At 35.5% G+C, this 21,578-nt stretch overlaps 2 protein-coding genes across 4 annotated transcripts in view; both read left to right on the forward strand.

The window, feature by feature from the left end:
- LOC134847611 (neutral amino acid transporter 9-like) overlaps nt 1–9,789 on the forward strand; it is a 34,708-nt gene extending 24,919 nt beyond the window's left edge. For 2 of the 3 annotated variants that reach the window (XM_063864735.1, XM_063864736.1), the window contains 6 exons: nt 856–966; nt 1,230–1,336; nt 3,735–3,839; nt 4,160–4,308; nt 8,861–8,950; nt 9,538–9,789. In XM_063864735.1, the coding sequence (XP_063720805.1) occupies nt 856–966; nt 1,230–1,336; nt 3,735–3,839; nt 4,160–4,308; nt 8,861–8,950; nt 9,538–9,709 (734 nt within the window). In that variant the 3' untranslated portion in view covers nt 9,710–9,789. Of the gene's footprint in view, nt 1–855; nt 967–1,229; nt 1,337–3,734; nt 3,840–4,159; nt 4,309–8,860; nt 8,982–9,537 lie in introns of all 3 variants that reach the window. The other variant, XM_063864737.1, reaches the window with a different exon arrangement.
- Nucleotides 9,790–13,051: 3,262 nt separating this feature from the next.
- LOC134848594 (phospholipase B1, membrane-associated-like) lies at nt 13,052–14,263 on the forward strand. Its single transcript, XM_063866111.1, has one exon. It carries the CDS (start codon nt 13,052–13,054, stop codon nt 14,261–14,263), a length of 1,212 nt encoding a protein of 403 aa, XP_063722181.1.
- Nucleotides 14,264–21,578: the final 7,315 nt, after the last annotated feature.

Below are 21,578 nucleotides of genomic sequence, written 5' to 3' on the forward strand. Positions count from 1 at the left end.
AAATCTGTTCACAGTTGTCGATTTGTTCACCACGCCAAATTTCATTGCATTATAACAACGTTAAATAGACTTTTCAAAATTGAATTTGAAAGGGGGGAGGAACTGGAAAAGAGCCCAATTTTGAAATGAATATTAATTTTTATTTTTCAAACGGACACCACTGCTGGTGATTTTTTTTCATTCAATTTTGAATATAAAATAAGTTCTCGATGCAGCCATAGGTATTGCATTATCATAAGGTCATAATGAGTCCGGAAAATTTTTCTCATCTCCACATGGCTTTTTTTGATGTTTTTGGCAAATTGTATTGGCATTGTTGCGCTTTGGTAGTGATGGTGTCCAGCAATCAAATGATTGCTGGTTTAAATCACACGTGCGCTGCAAGTGAGCTTTTGCAAGTCAGTCATAGCTTAAAGGACGCTGAATATATGCGCTCAGGTCCTAAATAATTAACCTCCGGGTTAGGCCTCCGGGCTGATTGACTAAAAAAATAGTTGATGAGGTTTGGATTAGAAATGTGGCTCTTGTTCCTTTTCCCCCCACCTGCAAATTTTTATATTTGAAGTTACTCTTCATTTTGTCCGATTGTCATGAAAATTGACATGCAGACTAATTAGGCCATGACAAACATATTTGGTCTTCATAATTAACCTTGTAAAAGCACTCGTTAGACCATAAAATTCATGTTTGAGTGAGGTGGGGGGGGGGGGGGGGAGAGGAAGGAAAGGAAAAAGAGCCAGAAATGTTATCTATGTTGGCTTGCTAAATTCGAAAAGAAAGAGTTTGCCCGGTTCAAAATTAGCTAGTTCAGTTCGAGCTTCAATGTGTTGAAAATAAGTTGTGTACTATTTTCAGGCACAGTTTCGGTCGTCTACGTGATGTGTTTTCTGATCATGAAGGCCTGCTTCTGGGGCGTCAATGTGACTGATCTCAACTATCCATTCCCAGACGAGTCAAATGTGCCATGTGAGTGAAGTTAGATCGACTCGCTGTGTGCCTAAATATTTATATTTCGAATGTTATAATAAATGTTTTTCATTTCGAAGATAATTAGAGTTCCTTTAAATTCTGAATAAAGTTTTATATCATTCACTTGGTTAGTTTAAAGAGAGGGCGGATTTCTTAGAGGGCAGATGCAAAAAATCTAATCCGTTTAGAATTCTTGTTCCGTGTCTGCTGCGAAAAGTCGTTCACAGAAAAATATTCTTTTAAGGGTTCATTTTTTTCAGTGTTTGGAGCTCAATTTGCATCACTCAGTGGAATTGCAATGCTGGCCTTTTTCTCGCATAATGCAGCAGTTACGGTGCTGAGAAATCAGAAAAACCCTGAAAACAATGTGAGTTCCTAAATAAAACGACACTAGTTAATTGGTGGAATTGAGGCGAGAAATTTGATCCTATTAAGAGGTTACTAGAAACTAAAAACATCATTTTGTTCTTAACTTACCGTGTGGGTAAAAATTTTCATTTTTTAAAGTTTTTTTATCAAAATTTTTTTTCATAGATATTAAAGGGCGTTCTCAGTGTTAATGAGCGAAGCGAAGAGTTTATAAATAGGCCATGTGGTTTTTAAGTGTCAATGAATGAAGTGAAGGCACTTATTTAGGCTATTTTTTTGAAAATTTTTTCTTAACTTATCGTATGGGTAAAAATTTTAAAAATTTTCATTTTTTGAAGTTTTTTTATCGAAATCTTTTTCATAGATATTAAAGCTCGTTCTAAGTGTTAATGACCGAAGCATAGACTTTATAAATAGGCCATGTGGTTTCTAAGTGTCAACGAATGAAGTGAAGGCACTTATTTAGGCTATTTATTTGAAAAAAAAATTAAAAAATGTTTCCATGCTCAGATTTTTTTTGATGTTAAAATTATCTCTGAAACCAAATTTTAAGACATAGTTCAGAATCTAATATAAGTCGTGATGATTTGTTTTTTTAGGAAAATTCCTAAAGTTTGCTCCTCATGCTCAAATTTATTTTTTCGCGGTTTGACTTTTGATTTCTTTTTAAGGCAAACTCCTCAATCGAATAGCAAAAGTGTTAAGATCACGAAAACGCGATAGACTTCTAGTTTTGAAAGTGGAATTTTTATTTTTTTCCAGCGAAACAAAAAAATTAACCTATTGATCCAATTTTCGAAAATTGGGTTAGTTTTACTTAGAGTAATGAACGTAGTGGAGACTCTTATATAGGTCTTGCTGATTTTTTTTGTTTTTTTTTTTCAGGAAAAAGTCTCAAAAGGTGCATAAAAGTCTCTAATAACAGATGTGCATTCATACACATTGATGCATTTATGAATGCACTGGTATATATGCACTTTTTGAATTCAATTGGAATTCATCTGCTGAAACTGACGTAAATAGCACTCCCCAAATGCGAACGTGGAAATGGCGCAAAAAAACGTGAACGATTTCAAGTTTCGAACGTGGAATTTAATTTTTTGATTTCCAGCAGAATGAAAAGTTTAATTGTTGATCCGCTTTTCTCAAGTTGGGTTGATGTTAGCAAAAAAGTGCCAATCATAAATCGTTCTAGAAATTTAAAGAGCTTAAAGGGCATCTATTTTTTTCTGTGAAATTCGAAAGTTGAGATTTTTTCAGCAAAGTCAATGTATTTTTGTTTACTTGCGTTCATTACTCTTTTCCAATCTTCGATTGGCTATGTTTAAAAATGTGTCAATCATAAGTTTTCTGAAAATTCAAAGAGATTTAAGTTTATTTGTTTGTCGTTCGAAATTCGAATGTTGATAATTATTCAAAAAAACAAGTCAGTATTTTTTTCCTTGCGTTCATTGACTCGTTTCTAACTGTCTGAAGGATATGTTTTTGAATTGGGGTAGTTTTATTGGAAATAGCTAATATCCAAGGTTCTCAAAACTTAAATAAAGTATAATTTTTTTGATCCGTTTTCAGCATACTTGAGCGACTCGTATCGATGTTTGCGAGAAAAAGATGAAGAAACTCCTTATTTAAACCGTATTTTGATAAATGTGTTATCAATGCTGTGCGGGGGGGGGGGGGGCGGGGCAGAGAGACCAACTCTACGTTAAATCCTTTATAGAAAAGTTACAACTGCACTAAAATTAATCACTCCCTCAGTGTAGGCGTAGCTGATGCCCTATTAGCCTCTTATGATACCAAGCTGATCGCCTACTATTCCTAATTGTTCTGTGCATTTTATTGAGTACCAATCAGGTACATTGAGTATCAATACTCGAATGGATATCACTTCTTTTTCATTTTTAATGAGTTTACCGAACGGGATTCCTCTATACCTTTGATCAGGTTTTCTATCTATTTCAATCAAGAGAAAAAGGAAAGTCGAGCAATTGCATGTCAATGAATTAAAGTTTTAATGGTTGCTTAATTTTCTGACTTTTCAGTTTACCGCCACTATGAATCAATCAAAGCAATCATCAGCGCATATGACTTCTCATCTGCACAAATGCTAAAATCTAATTTTTATGCCATATCTCGAAATTTTTTTGCTCAGATAATATGTCCCTGCTGTATAATATGTTCTCGCAGTATCTGAAGGATACCCGTCATTTCAGATTTTTTTGATAATGCTTTTTGAAGTTTTAGCTAAAATGTGTTCTTACCAGTAATAACTTAACTGACTTGCGCATTCCAAGATCTAGTCCGACCATTTTGATATAGTCATCTGCAGAATTCAATGCGGGGATTCAGGGGAACAAGTCTCGCGATTGAAAAAAAGCTGTGATGTTTTTTTCTAGACCCGAGATGTGATTCTGGGCTATATGGTGGGACTGTGTACGTACCTCTGCTCTGGATTTGTGTTCTACCTGTCATATCCACTCAACAAGAGCTGCATCCAACAGGTATGTATGCGCCATCTCCGCAAAATTTTCCGTATTGTAAATTCAGGGCTGCGGCTTAGGATTAACGGGTCCCCCCCTGAGGTATTCGACCCCCTGCCGACCCAAAAGGTCCCCCCTTTGTACTAAATTAAGATATCAATTTTCAGTTTTTGACATTATTAGTGATGGATTTAAATTAGTTTTTTGTCTTACCGGGATCCTGTTTCGCGTTTTTTTTTTCGAAACTGTTTTTAAAGATAATATTTTTTTTTGGTTTTGATGCTGAATACAGATTCGATCGGTTTTGAGTGAAAACATAGCGTTTATTATGATTTTTTTAGAACCTGCTGGACAACTTCGGGTCTTCGGACATCTTCAGTTTTGTCGGCCGTATCTTCCTTTTCTTCCAGATGCTGGCTGTGTTCCCTCTTCTTGCCTATGTTGTCAGACTGCAGTTCTACTACTCATTCTTCCACAACTCAGATCCATCGTTAGTATATTACATCATGTATGCAATGAAAGGTCGATATGTGCGCTTTCAAGATCCTTTTGTGGTAACGCAGCAAAAGCAAAAGACAACTCGCAAATATTTAGGAAAGAGATAATTCGCAAACACATAAAATTAATTTATAACTATAGAATTGTGATTTTGGGTCGCCGATAGGCTCTTAGTTTTGTATAAAGTCTACCCTGCTGGCAAGCTCGCATCATATTGGCGCGACTGCGTTTTTGAGTATTTTGCGAGTTGTCTGTTAATGCGAGTTGTCTTTTAATGTGAGTTGTTTCTTGTTGTCAGTTATCGCATAAGCTGTTTACACAAGCGAAGCGTTCTGTATTAGCACAAACAATTTTTTCTAACCTAAATTGCAACTAAATGTAGATTTCGGCTTAGTTTTCGGCTAGTATCACGTCCTGTTTGAAGAAAACATGTTATATGAAAATGTATGGGATTTGTTATTTTTTTTTGCGAGGCTTTGCAAAATTTTTGAAATTATCTCAGAAATTTCAATTTTTTTCATTAACTACTGCACCGATTTTAAAAAATGTTAAAAACACCAAATGAAAAACCGGCTGCGCTTCTATGTGCTTGCCTTTATCGCTTGTCTTTTTTTCCTTTTACATCACGCTCTACAGCCTTCCAAAGTTTCAGTAGGAGGCTATTTGGCCTAATTTTGAATTTTTTTTTTCATTTTCTCAAATATTAAATGCACAAATATGAGAATGAAGGTTTTAATCAAAAGAACAAAATATGGGAATCTCCCTTTCTCAAGCTGCCTTTCCCTAATTTTGGTAGAAGAAAAAGATATGGCCTCAAACAAGCCCATTTTTGAAATTTACATAAATTTTGAAAACTTGACTTTTCTCAAAAACTACCCTGCAAACTCGGAGATTAAGGGCATAACCGAAAGAAAAAAAGTATGCGAATCTCACTTGCGCTAGCGGGTTTGCCTTGCGTTCTTATCCTTGCAATAAACAAGGGTTCTGCAATCGGGTACCAGACCTATTTCGTGCTTGTTGGGATTTTATTAATCTGTTCTGGTCGTTTTTTTTTTTGATGTTTGTCATTTAACCTACTGGATTGTTAAGTTTTCTTGTTTTTCTTCTGTTTTGGCTTGATAGGTTTCGGCCTATAATATATTCAGCTTAGTGGCTGCATATTGCGTCGTTCATAACAGGGTTACCACTTGGTCAGATTTTTCTGACCAGTCAGATTTGATCAGTTATTTGGTCGGAGGTCAGAAAAAGTCAGAATGTATGTTTGACCCCCTGCCGACCCAAAAGGTCCCCCCTTTGGTACTTTTTAAGAAATCCACTTTTGGCCGACCGGCCCTAAAGTTTTTCTAAAGGCGCCTTTGGCGCCAATATATACTAATTTTGAGGGGGTAGCGCGCGCCGAAAAAACGCAATTTTTTAGTCAAAATTTTCCAACAAGTGCCTAAAAAGCCTGTTTTGACTGTTTTTTCAAAAATTTGCCTGCATAGTTGTAGTTCAGATATGAAAAAGGTCAGCAAAATGGTCAGTTTTTTGATGATATCTGTGGTCAGATTTTTGATCTGAACGAAGTGGTAACCCTGGTTCATAAAAGATTTTTTTTGTGTGTGTGTTTTGAGGGTGAGGGGGCCTTAATAACTTTTAAGTAGTCTTAAATTTTTTGAATTTTCCCTTTGTATTTTTTCGGCTCAGTAAGTTTGGGATTTTATTATATTGGCTCAGTGGCCGCATATTGTGCCTTTCAACGAGCAAAAAAAATTTTTTATTGTGTTTTCAGGGTGATCGTAGCGTAATAACGTTTAATAGTCTTAATTTTTTCGAATTTTTCTCGGCTTTTTTAAAGTTTTTTTTCGGCTTAGTTTTGGGACTACTTTTTACGGGTTTAGTGGCCTCATATTGTTTCATTTCATGGGTGAATAAAATTTGTGTGTGTGTGTGTTGAGGGTGAGGGGACTTTTAAACTTTTTTAAGTCTTATTGATTTTTTTCAGCGTAAAGGGTTTCCTCTAAGGTGTTTTCGGTATTGTTGCCGCTCGGTAATTTTTGTAATGATGCGAATTTTACATTCAATTTTCTTGGCTCGTTTTTTTTTTGTTTAAAACTAGCCCTATTATTTTTGATCGATCTAGTCTTTTGACATTTTAAATTTTTTTCTCAATTTTTCTCGTTCTGTATCGCAAGTGGCGCGAAACTCATCTTCACCTCTTTGTGAAAAAATATGGTCTTAGAAAATGTCCACTTTTTGAATGTTTGCCCGTTTTTTGGTAAATTAATTTTCTTCCTCAAAAACTAATGAGCTAATTCTGAGGTTGGTAGTTCATTAAATTTACGCTTAGATTTTGCTTGCGTAATCTTTTTACCCTGTTTTTTTGCAGAAAAGTTGATATCAACTTCGGAGAAGTCCTTTCCAAATTATAACCGGTTTTTATAGAAATTTGTCACTATTCTCGAAAACTACTAACTAAATCTGATACTAAGGGTTCAATCCACAAAATCAGGGTGCTGAAATCTGCAATCTAAAAATCAGGGTGTGGAAAGCAGAGGCAAATTCCAATGCTTTACTATAAAAAAGTTTTTTGAGTTTTTAGTCGATCTTTGAAATCTTATTCACTTTTTTTTTTCGAAAACTAAGCAGCCAAATCGGAGATAATGACTTCAATTGCCAAAGCGAGTTGTAGTTTTCTCCTTCAAATAAGCGGTTCATCCCCTACTTAAGCAGAGAAACACTAGAGTTTAGCGTACAGTCCGTTTTGTTGAAAATTACGCATTTCAATGGTAGTTAAATATATAATTGAAAATATTTTTGTTTTGCCTTTTTAAAACACTTTTTTTGCATTTTCCTTGCGTGCGTTTGCGAAGCGCAGCTGCTTCTATGAGTAAATATGGTTGCGCTGCCCTGAAACCACCAGCCCTGAAACAACCATCACAAGTTTTAGGCCCAGGTTACCTTAATTTTTCTGTTTATGTTGGCTAACAGCCGCCTAAAAATAGCTGCTAGTTATCAAATTTTCCGAAGATGAAATCAGACATAATACTGGATGACGGAATTTACTTTAAAATGGGATGAATAATTCATCGGCTTGATATACAATAGGTGTTGTTTTTTATTAGAAAATTGAGGGAGTTTTTTTGCGGTTAGAAAAACCCTGCATCACATTTGTTGATTTTGAAAAAGCTTTTGGCCGTTTGAAAAAGCTTTTGGAAAGTTTCCATGCGATTGTTCTTCAAAGAGAGTCGGCGCTAATTCAAAACGCTGCATTTGTAATCAGTGGGTGCATAAAAATGCGGTGGTCTGAACAAAATACCTAAACAAAATACTAATTATGTTTGTCCAAGATGCAATAATTCTTCCACTTATCGCTCAAATCAGAATGCTTCTCTACGGATAATCAATCTGAAACCCTGGTCACTGTCGAAGAATTTTGCTATCTGGGTGACTTGATTTTCGGTGAGAATGACGCAATACGTGCATCATTGGTCATAATAGCTGCTTTCTGGACGAAATGGTGGCAAACTGCACCTCTGCTGTTGAAAAAAGATATTGACTTGGTGACAAGGTGTCATATCTACGGAGCTTGTCTACGGTCAATTCTGAAGTACTGCTTTGAAATCTGGGAGCAGACCACAGCGATTTCTAGCTATTTTAAGAGTGGTGATATGAAAGCCCTGCGTAGGATTGCAGGAGTCTTTTATAAAGACATAATTAATAATGAAGTCGTAATCAAAATAACAGGTCTTGCTGATTTGGGTCTAGGCTAGTATCACGATGTTTTAGCCCTGTTCACCAAAGAGAAAATTACCATGCACTAAAATTGGCTGACCGTGTTTGTCCCAGAGAAAATGCCAGCAGTAAGTTTTAAAGAACGCTGGATGAATGTGGTTGAACAGGACGTGAGAACTTCAATAATCAAACCCACAGACTGATTCGGTCAAATAGCATGGAAAAAGTTTTTATCTATCATTAAATAGCTTGAATGTTATGTAGAATGCCCTCATCTCAATGCTGGAATTTGTCTAGCTATTCTGATATACCATTGCGCACGCTCTTTTCGAATGTACAACCCCGCCAGAATGGGAAAACGGACAATAAACGCATTAGTAGTCCTTAGTAGTGCTTGATGTTATGCTTCTGTTAAAGTATGACGTAGAACTTTTCGGCTTGATATATTTTTTTAACGTGATTATTTTCTCGCAGTTTGACTTCCGATTATTTTTAAGTTCCTTTGTTAAAAGCAAGGCAAACTGAACTATCGAACAGCGAAAGTGTAAAAGTCACGAAAAACGTGATCGGCTTATCAGATTTCTAAGCGAAATGAAATTTTACCTTTTGATCCAGTTTTCTCAATTTGGGATTATTTGAACAAAAATTGCAAATCATAGGTTGTTCTAGAAATTCAAAGAGCTTCAATTAGTTACATATAGTTTTTTTCTTTGAAAATCGAAAGTTGAGACTTTCAAAATATTAGTCCGTTTTTTTTTGCATTTTACTTGCGTTAATTGACTCTTTTGCAGCTGTCTCTTGGCTATGTTTTTCGTGTTTTGTGTCTTCAGATACGTGCAGATTGTGTCTCTGAATCTGATCGCTATCTGTCTCTGTGCAGTTGTCGCTTTCATCATCCCCAGCATCGGAACTGTCACAAGGTGAATATAGTGAAAACATCAGCCCTTACCGGTAAAAGTTTTTCGGGTGTATTTTCTGCAGCTGAGGAGGTTGGGAGTAGGGGATTTTATGAGGACATGGTTGGTAATTGCTGGAAGATTTGTTAATTGACGTTGGATTGATCGATGAACTTCAATTTTTTCCGAAAAATTTGATGACTTATTTAGATCGACCAAATTGATTTTCCGAGCTCTCCTAAAGCACCATGAAAACACTATTTTAACACCACAGGCAAATTTTTGAAGAAACAGGCCAAAAACGTTGTTTTTCGGCACTTTTGGAAGGTTTTGACAAAAAAAGGGGTTTTTCAGCAAGCGTTCCCCCTCAAAGTTAGTATAAGTTGGCGCCAAAAGCACCTTTAGAAAAATTTAAGGCTGAATTGGTCAAAAATGGATGTCGTAAAATTATACCAAAAGGGTGCCTCTTGGGTGGTGAAGATGCAAATGGGGGAGGGGGGAGGGGCGTCTGGTGAAGATGCGAATCCTTGGGGGGGGGGGGGGGGGCGTCCGCCCCTGCTTGTAAGATCATTTGTGCATTTGGCTCATAATTTATCTTTTATCCCTTGCAGATTCTCCGGAGCAATTTCTGGAGCAGTTTATGTCTCTATCTTGCCATGTCTCGGAATCATGCAACGTCAGAGGATGGAAGGAAAGCTGACAAAGTGGTCAGTTTTGCTGAATGGATCAATATGCGTCATCGGTGTAGCTAACTTAATCGCACAGTTCTTCGTCAAAGAATAAATAAACTTAGCGTTACAAAATAAATACAAATCACTATTGAATTTAAATACCGATGTGACATAATTGAGTATTAGATTATTCGTGTTCTCGTGATACTCAATGAGAAAAGTTAATAGACACCTTGACGAGTTAGCAAGCAAGTTAAAAAAATCATGTGGAGAAGTTTTAACTCCTAAAAGCAAGTGACGCAGATTTAGTTTCCGTAATAATAGTCAAACGAAGTGAATTTTCACTCATTAGATCGCCCGGGTTTGGTAGTTTATAAAAAAACTTTAGATTGTTTACGCGCTGAAGTTTAGATTTTGTAAGATTTTTTATTTCTATTTTTCAATTTCAAATTACTCAAGCGGAGCGTAATAATACAAAGCAATTTTTTCCAACCTAAGTGGCAAATAAAAGTGCTCACATGGTGACACTTCTTTCAAGCACTGGCATTTTCATAGTATTATGTAGCTGGCATGAAGGCTAACTTTTGTTGATTTCGAAGCGCCCGCACTTTTTTTTGCATAGCTTTGGTAATTCAATAGCAACCATGGCTGCTTTATTGATTGGTAGCGAGTGTTAGTAAAAATCAAAGCGATCTTGGAGTAGATACGAGGACGTCAAACTACTAATCTCCAAAGTGGAGGTTCGATTCCATTGCGTCGAAAGTTTTGTTTTTCAAGGCTTATTTTTTATTTAACTTTTTTTCACTTATTTTGAGAAAAAGTTTTTGCCTTTTTCTTGTTTGCGTTTATGAATTGAGATTTCGAACGTGAATTGTTACCAAAGCCGAGATTGCGTTATAATGTCAAACCAGTTTTTCAAGATTACCTTGTAAGGTCACTTTTTTCAACCTAACTTGTAGTTTTCAGTGATCGGTTTTTTAAGTTGCCTTTTATCTGATAGCACAGCTGAAAATTTTTAGTTATTGTTTCATGGACTTGAACTCAGGAAGTCGGTATTTTTATTGGTATATAAAATGTTGTCGAAAACTATTATTTGATTGGCAAAAATTGACTGAATAAAAAAACCACGCCGAGCATTAATTTTCCGTTTTCTTCGAAAGTCGGAACAATTAGTGTTATCGGTTTTTTTAAGAGAACGCAACGTTAAAAGTATAATGAAACTTTGGATGGTCAATGGATCAATTTCATAGCTTTCAGCGAAAAAGTTCACGTCAAGCCAAAATAGCCTTGGAAGTAAATTGAACATTAAAAGTTGGAAATATTAAGGGTAAAATGGAAAAAAGCCATTTGTGCGTTTGCTTCCTCCATCTTTGAATTTCCACGTGGTCATAATACAATAAAAAATGGCGAGATGAATAAATCAATCATTTTAAACACATGAAAAAGAAAGTTTGAAATGTAGGGGTAAAGTGGAAAAGAGCCCACCCGTCTAGCCAAAATACACTAATCAACAAAATTAAGCGCAAATTGAAAATTTTACTCTCTAAAATGCCTGTTTTCAATGTATATTTTGGCCAACATTTCCTTCGGAATTTAGAAAAATTTTTGCATTGACCGAGAGCAAATAAGCAGAGCTACCATCTGTGAAAGTATCAATATTTGGTTTCAATGACTTACCTATGTACTCCAGATCTGAAAAAGCCAGATATCGTCTTCTGTACTAAGTCTTTCACTTCGCGTGAAAAAGTAACAAACGTGTGACTTTAGTAAAATTTTCACACTGATTGTTTCCTTCTTCTCGCTGAGAATTTTTCATGCCGATTGAGCAAATTTCTTACCCGTTTAATCAAAATTGACTTCAGTATGTGGCAAAATTTATTTCAGACGACGAAAAATGGCATTTTCAGACCCGGATTACTTTGATAAGTAATTGAAATCAAATATTGATTTTTTCACAGATGGTAGCTCTGCTCATTTGCTCTCGGTCAATAAAAAATTTTTGGTCAAACTTGAAAGAATTCAAAACGTTCATTGTGCAAAGTTTACATTGATAACAGGCATTTTAGAGAGTAAAATTCAGAACTTGCGCTTAATTTTGCCCACTAGTGTAGCTTTTATTTCAGTTTTTTTGGTTTCATATTTTTTTTTCATTTCATATGTTCAAGTCATTCTGAACTTTTTTGTTTTTCACTCGTTGCAGCAAAAAAATCATGCATTTAACCATAATAGCATGAAAAAATATGCTAAACGAGAAGTTTGTATTCTTCATAGTCAATGAATAAAAATCACGCTTTGAACAATAATAGCTCGAAAAATTATTATGAATATAGAAAATTAGCAAAAGGGACTGAAAAAGAGGACTATTTTTCTACTAGCCTTCCCTTCGCATTTGAGTTTTAATTTGAAAAATCATTTCAACATTTTCATAATGCAATGGAACTTCGCATTGTGAAGAAACTAACAATTGAGAACAAATTTGTTTTGATAATTTACATCGTAACATCATGCATTTAGCCATTGTATCACGTAAAATCACCTATAAAAATTTGAAATGTGGGGGAAAAGTGGAAAAAAGCTGGGCCCTTTTTCCTTTTCCCCCCACCTCACACGAGCTTCATTTTTTTAGTGTAACGAGTGGTTTTACGAGGTTGAGTATGGAGACCAAATATGTTTGTCGTGGCCTTATTAGTCTGTATGTAAATTTTCAAAACAATCCGATAAAGTGGTCAACAAATTGACATGTAAAAATTCGCAGGTGGGGGGGGGGGAAGGAAAAAGAGCCAAAAGCCGAAAAGTGGAATGAAAAATATCAGAGGGTAATTCGCGGTTTTTTTGGCACTACTCGCATATCGCGCCACTTTTGTTGTAATTCGTGATTTTGGGTAACTTCCCAATTGGCATAATGGCTCTTTTTCCTTTTCCCCCCACCTGCAAATTTTCACAAGTAAATTTGTTGACCACATTGTCCCATTGCTATGAAAATTTATATACAGACTAATAAGGCCACGACAAACATATATGGTCTTCATAATCAACCTCATAAAAGCAGTCGTTCCACTAAAAAATTGGGCTCTTTTTCCTTCCCCCCATCAGCGAAAATTTTTTACTAAAAATTTGTTCACATCATCGGATTGTTACAAAAATTAGTATGCGGACTAATTTGGCTATGACAAACATATTTGGTCTCCATACTTAACCTTGTAAAACTCCTCGTTACAACATGAAATTTATGCCATTTGGGAAATTTTCATGCCATTCGGGAATTATGCCATTTGAGACGTAATCGTGAATTTGTGTGCACATGCATATTATCCTTAATTTGATTTTGATTCATTTTTTCACTTAATTCCCGAAAAGTCAGAAGCTGAAATGTGTGAACGAATTCAACAAAACAACTAAAATTAGAAGTCAAATCACCAGAAGAGTAAAACAATCCGGTAATTACTGCCTAAAAATGACATCGCTGAGAAAATTGGCGAGTGTCTTTGCCATAGCGATTGTAGCGTTCCCCTTTTCGGAAGCTGATCTGCCATGTATTGGCGTCAACAGGAACAAAACTATGGGCGAATTCATAAAAGACAATCTAGATTTCTCTGATTTCCTCCGAGCACATAAAGAAAAGGGCAAATTTTTCAAGAAAATTGTGCTAGATGAGAATCACTTCCCATGCAAGAAGCTCGCAAGGTCGCTTTCTAAACCGACATCTATTGACAAATTGCGACCCGGAGACATTGATATCATCGCGGCAGTCGGTGACTCGCTAACCGCCGCTTCTGGCGCCCGAGCAAGTAACATTCTTGGAATATCGAATGCGTATAAAGGTTTGACTTTCAGCATCGGAGGGTACTTCGCTCAAGAACGAGGCGCGGAAGCTAAATCATCAATCTACAATAATGTGTCGACCCATTTTACAATAGCAAACGCTTTGAAGTTCTACAATCCCAATTTAAAAGGCTTTTCGGCCGGCATTTCGTCGGGAGAAGACTGGAACTCGGGCTTCAACATGGCGGTTCCAGGTGCAAAGGCAATACACTTGAGGGCTCAAGTTAGAAAATTAGTCAGGGAGCTGAAAAAGTCTACCGATTTTGATAACGACTGGAAATTGGTGACATTTTTCATTGGGGGTAATAACCTCTGTCAGACTTGCGTTGATCCTAACAGCTCTGCTAGCAACTTCGAGAAAGACGTGAAATACTCTCTGGATTACCTTCACCAACATCTGCCAAGAGCCTTCGTCAACTTGATCACCATTTTCGATATCTCATTTTTGAAATCAATGAGCAAAGGACACCCAATTTGTGACTTGGCTCACACATGTTTCTGCTCATGTGCGCTCGAAAGTCCCAGGAAAGTGAGACGAATCAGTAAAAATTACGTAGAAGTCCTGACCAATTTGGTTGAAACTGGACGCTACGATACGAGAGACGATTTTAAAGTCGTAATTCAACCATTTTTGGAAGACATTGAACCCCCTCAAGTTGACGGAAAGCCAGATTTGACCTACTTTGCTCCGGACTGTTTCCATTTCAGCCAGCGTGGCCATAATTCAGCTGGACGGTATCTGTGGAATAACATGTTTGAGCTGAAGAAGTCGCGACCAAATACTTTTGACCCCAACATGCCAATCAAGTGCCCCACTGAGGAAATGCCCTATTTGGTTGCTTGATTTGCGGCTGTGGTTAGTCGAAACTAATGTAACCAATAACAAAACAACATAAAAGGAACTTTCGAAAATCTAGCTTATTTTTGTTGTTAAGCCGAGCAATAAGGGTTCAGTCTTATATAAAAACAATTTCCTCTCCCTCCCACTATTCCCCTCACCAGTAACAAATCTGAAGTTTACAGGGTAACTTTTTGATGCTAGGAAGTTTTATGTTTTCATTTTTTTATAAGTTTTCTCTTGTTATGGCTGAATGCGTGATGTTAAGATGTAAGACATGAAGAACAAATGTTTTCACGTTAGTTTGTAAGCTCACCATGCAAAATTTCATTACATTATGACAACGCTTAAATAGTTTTTTTAGACCGAAATTCAAATGTTGGGAGTCAATGGAAAAAAAACAAAATTGCTAGTGGATAAATTGACAGAACCACACAAAAAAGTAAGACACTATTAAATTTTTATTTTCAAAATTTAAAATGTTTCTATTTCTCCTCAATTTTTTCTCGGCTTTCTACTTTTCTGATCTTTTTTCAAGTTTCCAGTTCTCTCCTTAAATTAAATATTAAACTTTTCGTGTTGCCATTTTCGTGTAAAAAAATATCGTTAAAATTTGTTCATATGTTCATAACTAATCGTTTGATTGAAGTTAACAAAATCAATAAAAGTGTTGGTTGTTTTCTTTTTTGTTTCGACTTTCGAATAAAGTGAGGAACAAATATGCTTGGTAGTTTTTTTTAGTTCAGACAATTTTTTCTTACAAAAGTCTGGTCCCTCGGGGGATCATCGATCTCATGACCTGCATAGGCACAGCAGGTTATGCATACCACTATAGTAACCTGCCACAAGTATGTTGAAACTGCTCATTTTATATAAATTACACGCGTACCAAATATCCCGCTGGAATACAAAATCATTCTGAATTGAATTGAGGCAGCTAATTGTTTTTAATAGTTCCATAAACGACTCGAATGAATTTACCAATAATTATTCAGGGTTTTGCCCTGATACGGGCTGTCTTGTTTATTTTGAATAGCGTTTGTAAATCTTTTTTCAGGAAAAAACCATAGAGTAATTTGAAACGAGCAGTTGGCTCTTTTTCTTTTCCCCCACCTCACATAAGCACCGATTTCAAGGTGTAACGAGTGGTTTTACAAGGTTGAATATGAAAATCAAATATGTTTGTCATAGCCCAAACATAGCCCAAACACCTGCTAAAAATTTTGCAGGTGGGGGAAAGGAGAAAGAGCTGAGCCGTTGCTACAGCCAAGTTCAAAGCGATAAATTGGCATTTGTACTTTCTGAAATAAAAAAGAAAAAAGTATGTTTTCTCAAATAAAATGGAGTTTGGTTAAAACCCCATGTCAGTTGATATGAACAAAATAACCTGACTCATATTAGAATAAAGAATAACAAGACTGCTCGTATCAGGGCGAAGCCCTCAAAGTTCCGACTGCCTTTTAAGGTCTATGGAGCATTAATAAGATGAAAAATTTCAAAGTAATAAAAAAAAATTAAAAAAATTTTATGTAAAAACCTCCCCCCACACGTCATATTAAGAACAAAGCGATAGATTTTGCGCCTATTAACAAATCAATTATGGCATATAAGCTTCCTTGAACTAATTTGGAACGATTTCTAAGACGGATTAAATCTCGCTTACGCGTTAATAGCGCGAAATTTATCGCGCGTTAATTGTCCCAAATTGGCCAAAATGGCAATCTTTAAACCCCCATAACTTTACGAAAAATGATCACAGGGGAAATATATTTTCAAATTCAAGCTCAGGACAACAATAGCTTTCGAATGATATAAAAAAATTGAGTCAAAAACGGCTAGTTAAAAAGTCGAAATTTGTCTGAAGAAAAAAAAAAAACCCACTCCGAGCACAAATATTCCGTTACTTTCGTATCGAAAGTCGGAACAAAAATAATGTTTTAAAATTAGAATCAGGTGCAATTGAAAATTTCCCTAAAAATGGAGAGTAATGATGCAAAATGTTTTTTCTTACGGTTCAATCATTTTTGAACAATACATGCTGTCAAGGTTCGCTGAAACAGGTTAAGGCATAGCTCTTTTTCCCTCCCCACTACCCAGGAGTGATTTTTTTCGTAACAAAGGGTTTTGAGTATGAAAACCAAATATGTTAGTCATGGCCTTTTTAATCCGCATGCCAACTTTGTTATAAAATCAACAAAGTTACAAAAAGTAACAAAAAGTCACATGCAAGGATTCACTGGTGGTGCGGGGAAAGAGCCGAAGACTTTAATTGTCAGTTTTGCAAACCCCTAGGGTAGACAAAATATTTTGATATATCAAATCGGTTTACTTAAGAAAGGGACTGCTATCGTATGAATGGTAATTTGTAGGTCAATTGTTGACAAATAAAACAATTTGCTAGCAATTGCTGAAGGTGGTTTACTTTTTGATTTCAAAAACTGGATTTTTAACGTTTGATACGAATGAAACACGTGCAAATGTATTCAAACTAACTATGGAAATTCAACAGCAAAAATCAAAGTGTTGACATGCAAAAATCAAATTTAGATAAAACACGAATTCTTTTCTTGAAACTGCATAGTGTGAAACTTAATTTCGGAATTCTCTCTCTACGGCTAGTTGACGATAATACAATCAATGCGAAGTTTTCGAACGATAACAAAATGATAACTGGGGGTTTGAATTTTTTGGAAGCTTTGCACTCACTTGACATGCAAAGGACTGGGAAGCTTTGCACTCAGATTTAGCTTAGCAAACCTCAAACTTTCGGAAAGTTTTTTGGCTCTTTTCCAGTTTCCCCCCCTTTCAAATTCAATTTTGAAAAATCTTTTTAACATTGTCATAATGCAATGAAATTTGGCATGGTGAACAAATTGACAATTCTGAACAGATTTGTTCTTCATACTTTACAGCGTAACATCACGCGTTTAGCCGTAATAACACGTAAAACAAGAATAAAACTCGGTATTTTGAAAGGGGGGGGGGGAACTGGAAAAGAGCCAGTTTTTTTCTGAGCTGGTTATAATTTCGGAGAAAAATACAATTACGCGTTTTCTTGAGTTACAACACAGCAAAGTTATTATTCAATTGGATTGATTCATTATTGCAAAAGAAACTGACCAATTTTTTTTTCTAAACCATCAAAAAATTGTCATTTTTTAAACTACAAATGGCGGCTCTTTTTCCTTTTCCCCCACCTCACTCAAACATAATTTTTTGGTCTAACGAGTGGTTTTATAAGGTTAATTATGAAGACCAAAAATGTTTATCAAGGCCTAATTAGTCTGCATGTCAATTTTCATGATCGGACAAAATTAACAGGAACTTCAAATATAAAAAAATTGCAGGGGGGGGGGGGGAGGTGAGGAAAAAGAGCCCAAATGGCAAAAGTCGACGGTTTATTTAATGTCGAACTGAAAAAATTGAAAAAAAAAAACTGAATTATAATGAGCTTAGCAAGATCAAATAGAACAGCTGTTCAGATATTTTTGTTACAGCAACTCAGAGAGTTTTTTAGAGAAACGAAACGACTGGATGAATTCTTACACAAATACAATTTCAGGAAATGTGATTAAGCAATGAACTCAGTTACACCCTGGACAGCGCCGTGGCGTCGTATTATGTGACGCCAGTTATTTTGGCCAAAAAAATCAAAGCACAAAATCTCAGTGGAGTCTAATTAACCAAACTTTGAAGAAAAACTAATGAATCTTTTTAACTATTCCCCCCCCCCTTTGGACCTTGTTAATTATCCAACCCCCTATGCATGTTTTGTTTTTGACAACCATTTCTGTATAAAATATGCATTTAAAAATGTCAACAATTAAGTGGGTTTTCATTTTCGCGCGTTCCTATTTGTATAACTCACTATTTATATGATGCCCGCACGTAAAAAATTTTAAATATATTTTCTAAAAATTGTTTTAAGCTATTGAAAATGTGGCCGCCAAATTGAATTTCTGAAAATTGAAATAGAAGGGGGGGGAAATAGTTAACAAGTGTTTGCCAGTCTTCCAAAATTGTTCTTTCTTCTATAAATTTTCTTTTATCCAAATTCAATTCCTATTAAATTGATAAACCATTCTCCGAAATAACATCAGCCGAGCTCTTTTTTGTTATTCTCAGTTTTTTACTACTGTTGTTGTCATTGAACAATTTTGCAGCTGTTGCTTGAAATTTTGCTGGCAGTTTATCAAAAAAAATAAAAGTCTTGCGAACGAAAATTTTCGTCAAAACTTAAAATGAATTCGTCAAAAAAATTGGAGAATGGGATTGGTGAGAGAGAAAATGACGCAAATTGAGTAAATCAGATAATTTGAGATAAAAATTAAGATCACAAAAAAGGCTAACTTCATTCATCTAATAGGAAAAAAACTGCAACTAACCGAGAATGAAAACCAAGGCGTGTAGTTGAAAAAAAACTAGAAGGTATATTTTTTTCTACTTTAACGGGCAAAATTTTATTGAAACGATGACAGCGCGATATCAGACAAAAATCTTGTTGAAATTGAGCAGCAAATAAAAAACTTACACAGAAGCGAACACTATAATGCGGCATTAATTGGAAGTTAAGCAACATTACTTATAATAACTTCACAAAAAGCTTTGCCCCTTTGCCAATGGAAACTAGAAAAACATTACCAATTTTTTCTACACATTTTCTAAACCAGAATACGAAATTGATGGACGTTGTATTCAACGTTATGGATAATTGATATACATAAACTTTTAGCCCACTGCCAATGCAACCTAGAAAAAGTTGGAAATAATTTACTAATTTTATCTACAAAGAAAACCGATCAAAGCATGGCGAGTTTGGACTTGAAATGGATCTTTACAGAAACAAGTGTGTCGATAAAAACGGCCTTGCGTACGTGGATATTGTGCTATTTAAGGATACTTTTGACAAACTCAGTCAACAAAGAGCTGCATTTGGGTAATAAGTCATTTAGATTTTAAACTTGGGTGACATACATTGCGATGCCAAGCTCGGATAATTTGGTAGTAGTTTGGATTCTGCATACTGTGTCACTGGAATCCGCATAAATTGCAGTAGATTCCTTAACATTTCGAAAAACTTTTGAAGTCAGAAATGTGATGGAATCGAAAGACAAAGCTTAAGCAGTAGTTAGCTAGTGAGCAAAAATTTGAAAACCAGTGAGAATGCGGATTTTGGAGACAAATGCTATGAGAGGCTTTGTTTTAGACTCCGCAGACAAATGCCTTTATACAGTTGGAGTAAGTTGAAGCGAAATGTTGCTGGTTTTTACTGTTTGTCAGGGGATCCCGCAGTCAATTTTTCTTTTTTTTTTGTCACTGGATTCCACAAGCACATTTTAAAATGTTTGAACGTGTATCGGACCCATTTTGATCACTTGACGTTCGTTGATTATGTAGCGAACGTATATCGCAATTTCAATAAATGCTATTCCCTACTTCCAGTTTACATGACAAAATATGTTAGAAAATGCGGCAATTAAGGCTTCTCATTTTTTCCAAAAAAAAATTATTTTAATTACTTTCCGCCGGAAACTTTTTTTTGTCTCTCTCTCCTCAGCTTTTAAGACAATTGTTTTAAATGCTGGGGGGACACGAGGAAGTCCCTTTTAAAAAATTGTCTTAAAATGCGGCGGTGTATGGGGGTAACTTCAGGATGACCCGATAATGCGCTCCTTTGGGCTTAAATTTGTTAACTGTCACCTAAAAATTTTAGGTAACACTAATTATTTCGCTTTTTCAAGGGTATTGCAATTGGGTACAGGACATTTTTTCCCATAAACAATTTTTTTCACAGCACTTGTCGAGATTCGTTTTCTGGAAACCTTTTTTTAGCTAGAAGACTAGCGAGTTTTTGGCATATTACCATTAAAGTATTTGTCCTATTCAAAATTTGCTGCTTCTGGTGGTTGTAATTTAACCAATCGATTGGTTAAAACTTCAATTTTTTTGTTTTTTCCTTTCTTTCGGGTTGATAGGTTGAAAACATTTGTGTGTGCGTATTTCAGGGCGAGGGGGTGGAGGGAAATAGTTTTTAAATAGTAATAAATTTTTTAATTACAACTTTTTAGTTACAATATTTCAATTCTTTTTTTCCTATTATTTGGCCCATTCATTGCCTTTTTTGCCGACTTAGTCGCCTCATTTTGTTTCATTTGACGAGAGTAAGTATGTGTGTTTTGAAGGTGAGGGGGATTTGATAACTTTTCAACTTTTCATTAGTCTTAAAATTTTTTCCGACTTAATACGTTTCGCTTTTTTTTATATCGGCTCAATGGCCTCATGTTTTTCATTTTAAAAAGTTGCAAAAGTTTTTGTGTGCGTGTGTGTGTGTTTTGAGGGCGAGGGAAACTTAATAAGGCTTCTGCTAAGGTATGTTCGTCTTTGTTGCCGCTAGGTAAAGTTTCTTGCAAAACTTATTTCATATTCTTTTGGCTTGGCTTGTCAGTTTCAAACAAGCCTTATTCATTTTGATAGATCTAGTTTTTTCGACATTTTCGATTTTTTTTTTTCGTTTTAGAGGATTTAGTATTTTGTATCGCAACTGGTTCGAATCTCAGCTTCGCCTCTGTGTAATTTACTCGGACAGGATAAAACTTAGCTCCCTAATAATTTAAAAAGAATCGTAACAACAAAGAACTTAGAATTATATCAATGGGAAGATGGAATTATTCCAAAAGAAACTCTAAATGATAAGGATTGTAATAAGAAACATTTGATGTTGAGAAAGGACGACGTGGTATGTTTTTTTAAATATTAAGACAAGCTCAAGCATGAAAAACAAAATTTAAAATCAAGAGCAAAAAAGTTAACAAAAATAATCGCAGAAAATGAAAAGCATATAACTTATTTTTGTTCTTTAGCATGTTTTTTTTTGCAAACTGATAAAGTATTGAAACGCCAAATTTCGCTGCATATTTCTTCCAGCTAGTACAGAACACAATGTTGCAGCCTGTGAAGAAATTTTGAGCGTTTTTCCACGCCTATTTGGATTAAAACTTTCAACTTTTCAATATGAATAGAATTATAAATGATTTAAACTTTAAACTCTCTAATAGAAATTTGTTAAGCTTCACCCTCTGCCTGCCGCAAAAGGCCCAAACTTTTCGCAAAAGGCCCAAAACCGCATTTTGGCTTTTTTGTAAGCTTGCCTGCAACGATGGAAAAATAAGGTCTTTAAAATTTTAAAGAGAGTTCTGAAAATCATACTGGTCAGTCTTTGTCAAAAACAGTCCCCTTTCACTCGAGTTTATCCTGGATTTGTCTTCAATACAATCGGTGATCTAAATCAATTCGCTACAGCCCGGGTCGAAGTTGTGGTTTC

Source organism: Symsagittifera roscoffensis, chromosome 6, assembly GCF_963678635.1.
Source record: "Symsagittifera roscoffensis chromosome 6, txSymRosc1.1, whole genome shotgun sequence".
NCBI classification, from domain to species: Eukaryota; Metazoa; Xenacoelomorpha; order Acoela; family Convolutidae; genus Symsagittifera; species Symsagittifera roscoffensis.

Bases quoted from the DNA above. Each gene is read 5' to 3' on its own strand.
- LOC134848594 (XM_063866111.1), top strand. From the start codon at position 13,052: ATGACATCGCTGAGAAAATTGGCGAGTGTCTTTGCCATAGCGATTGTA.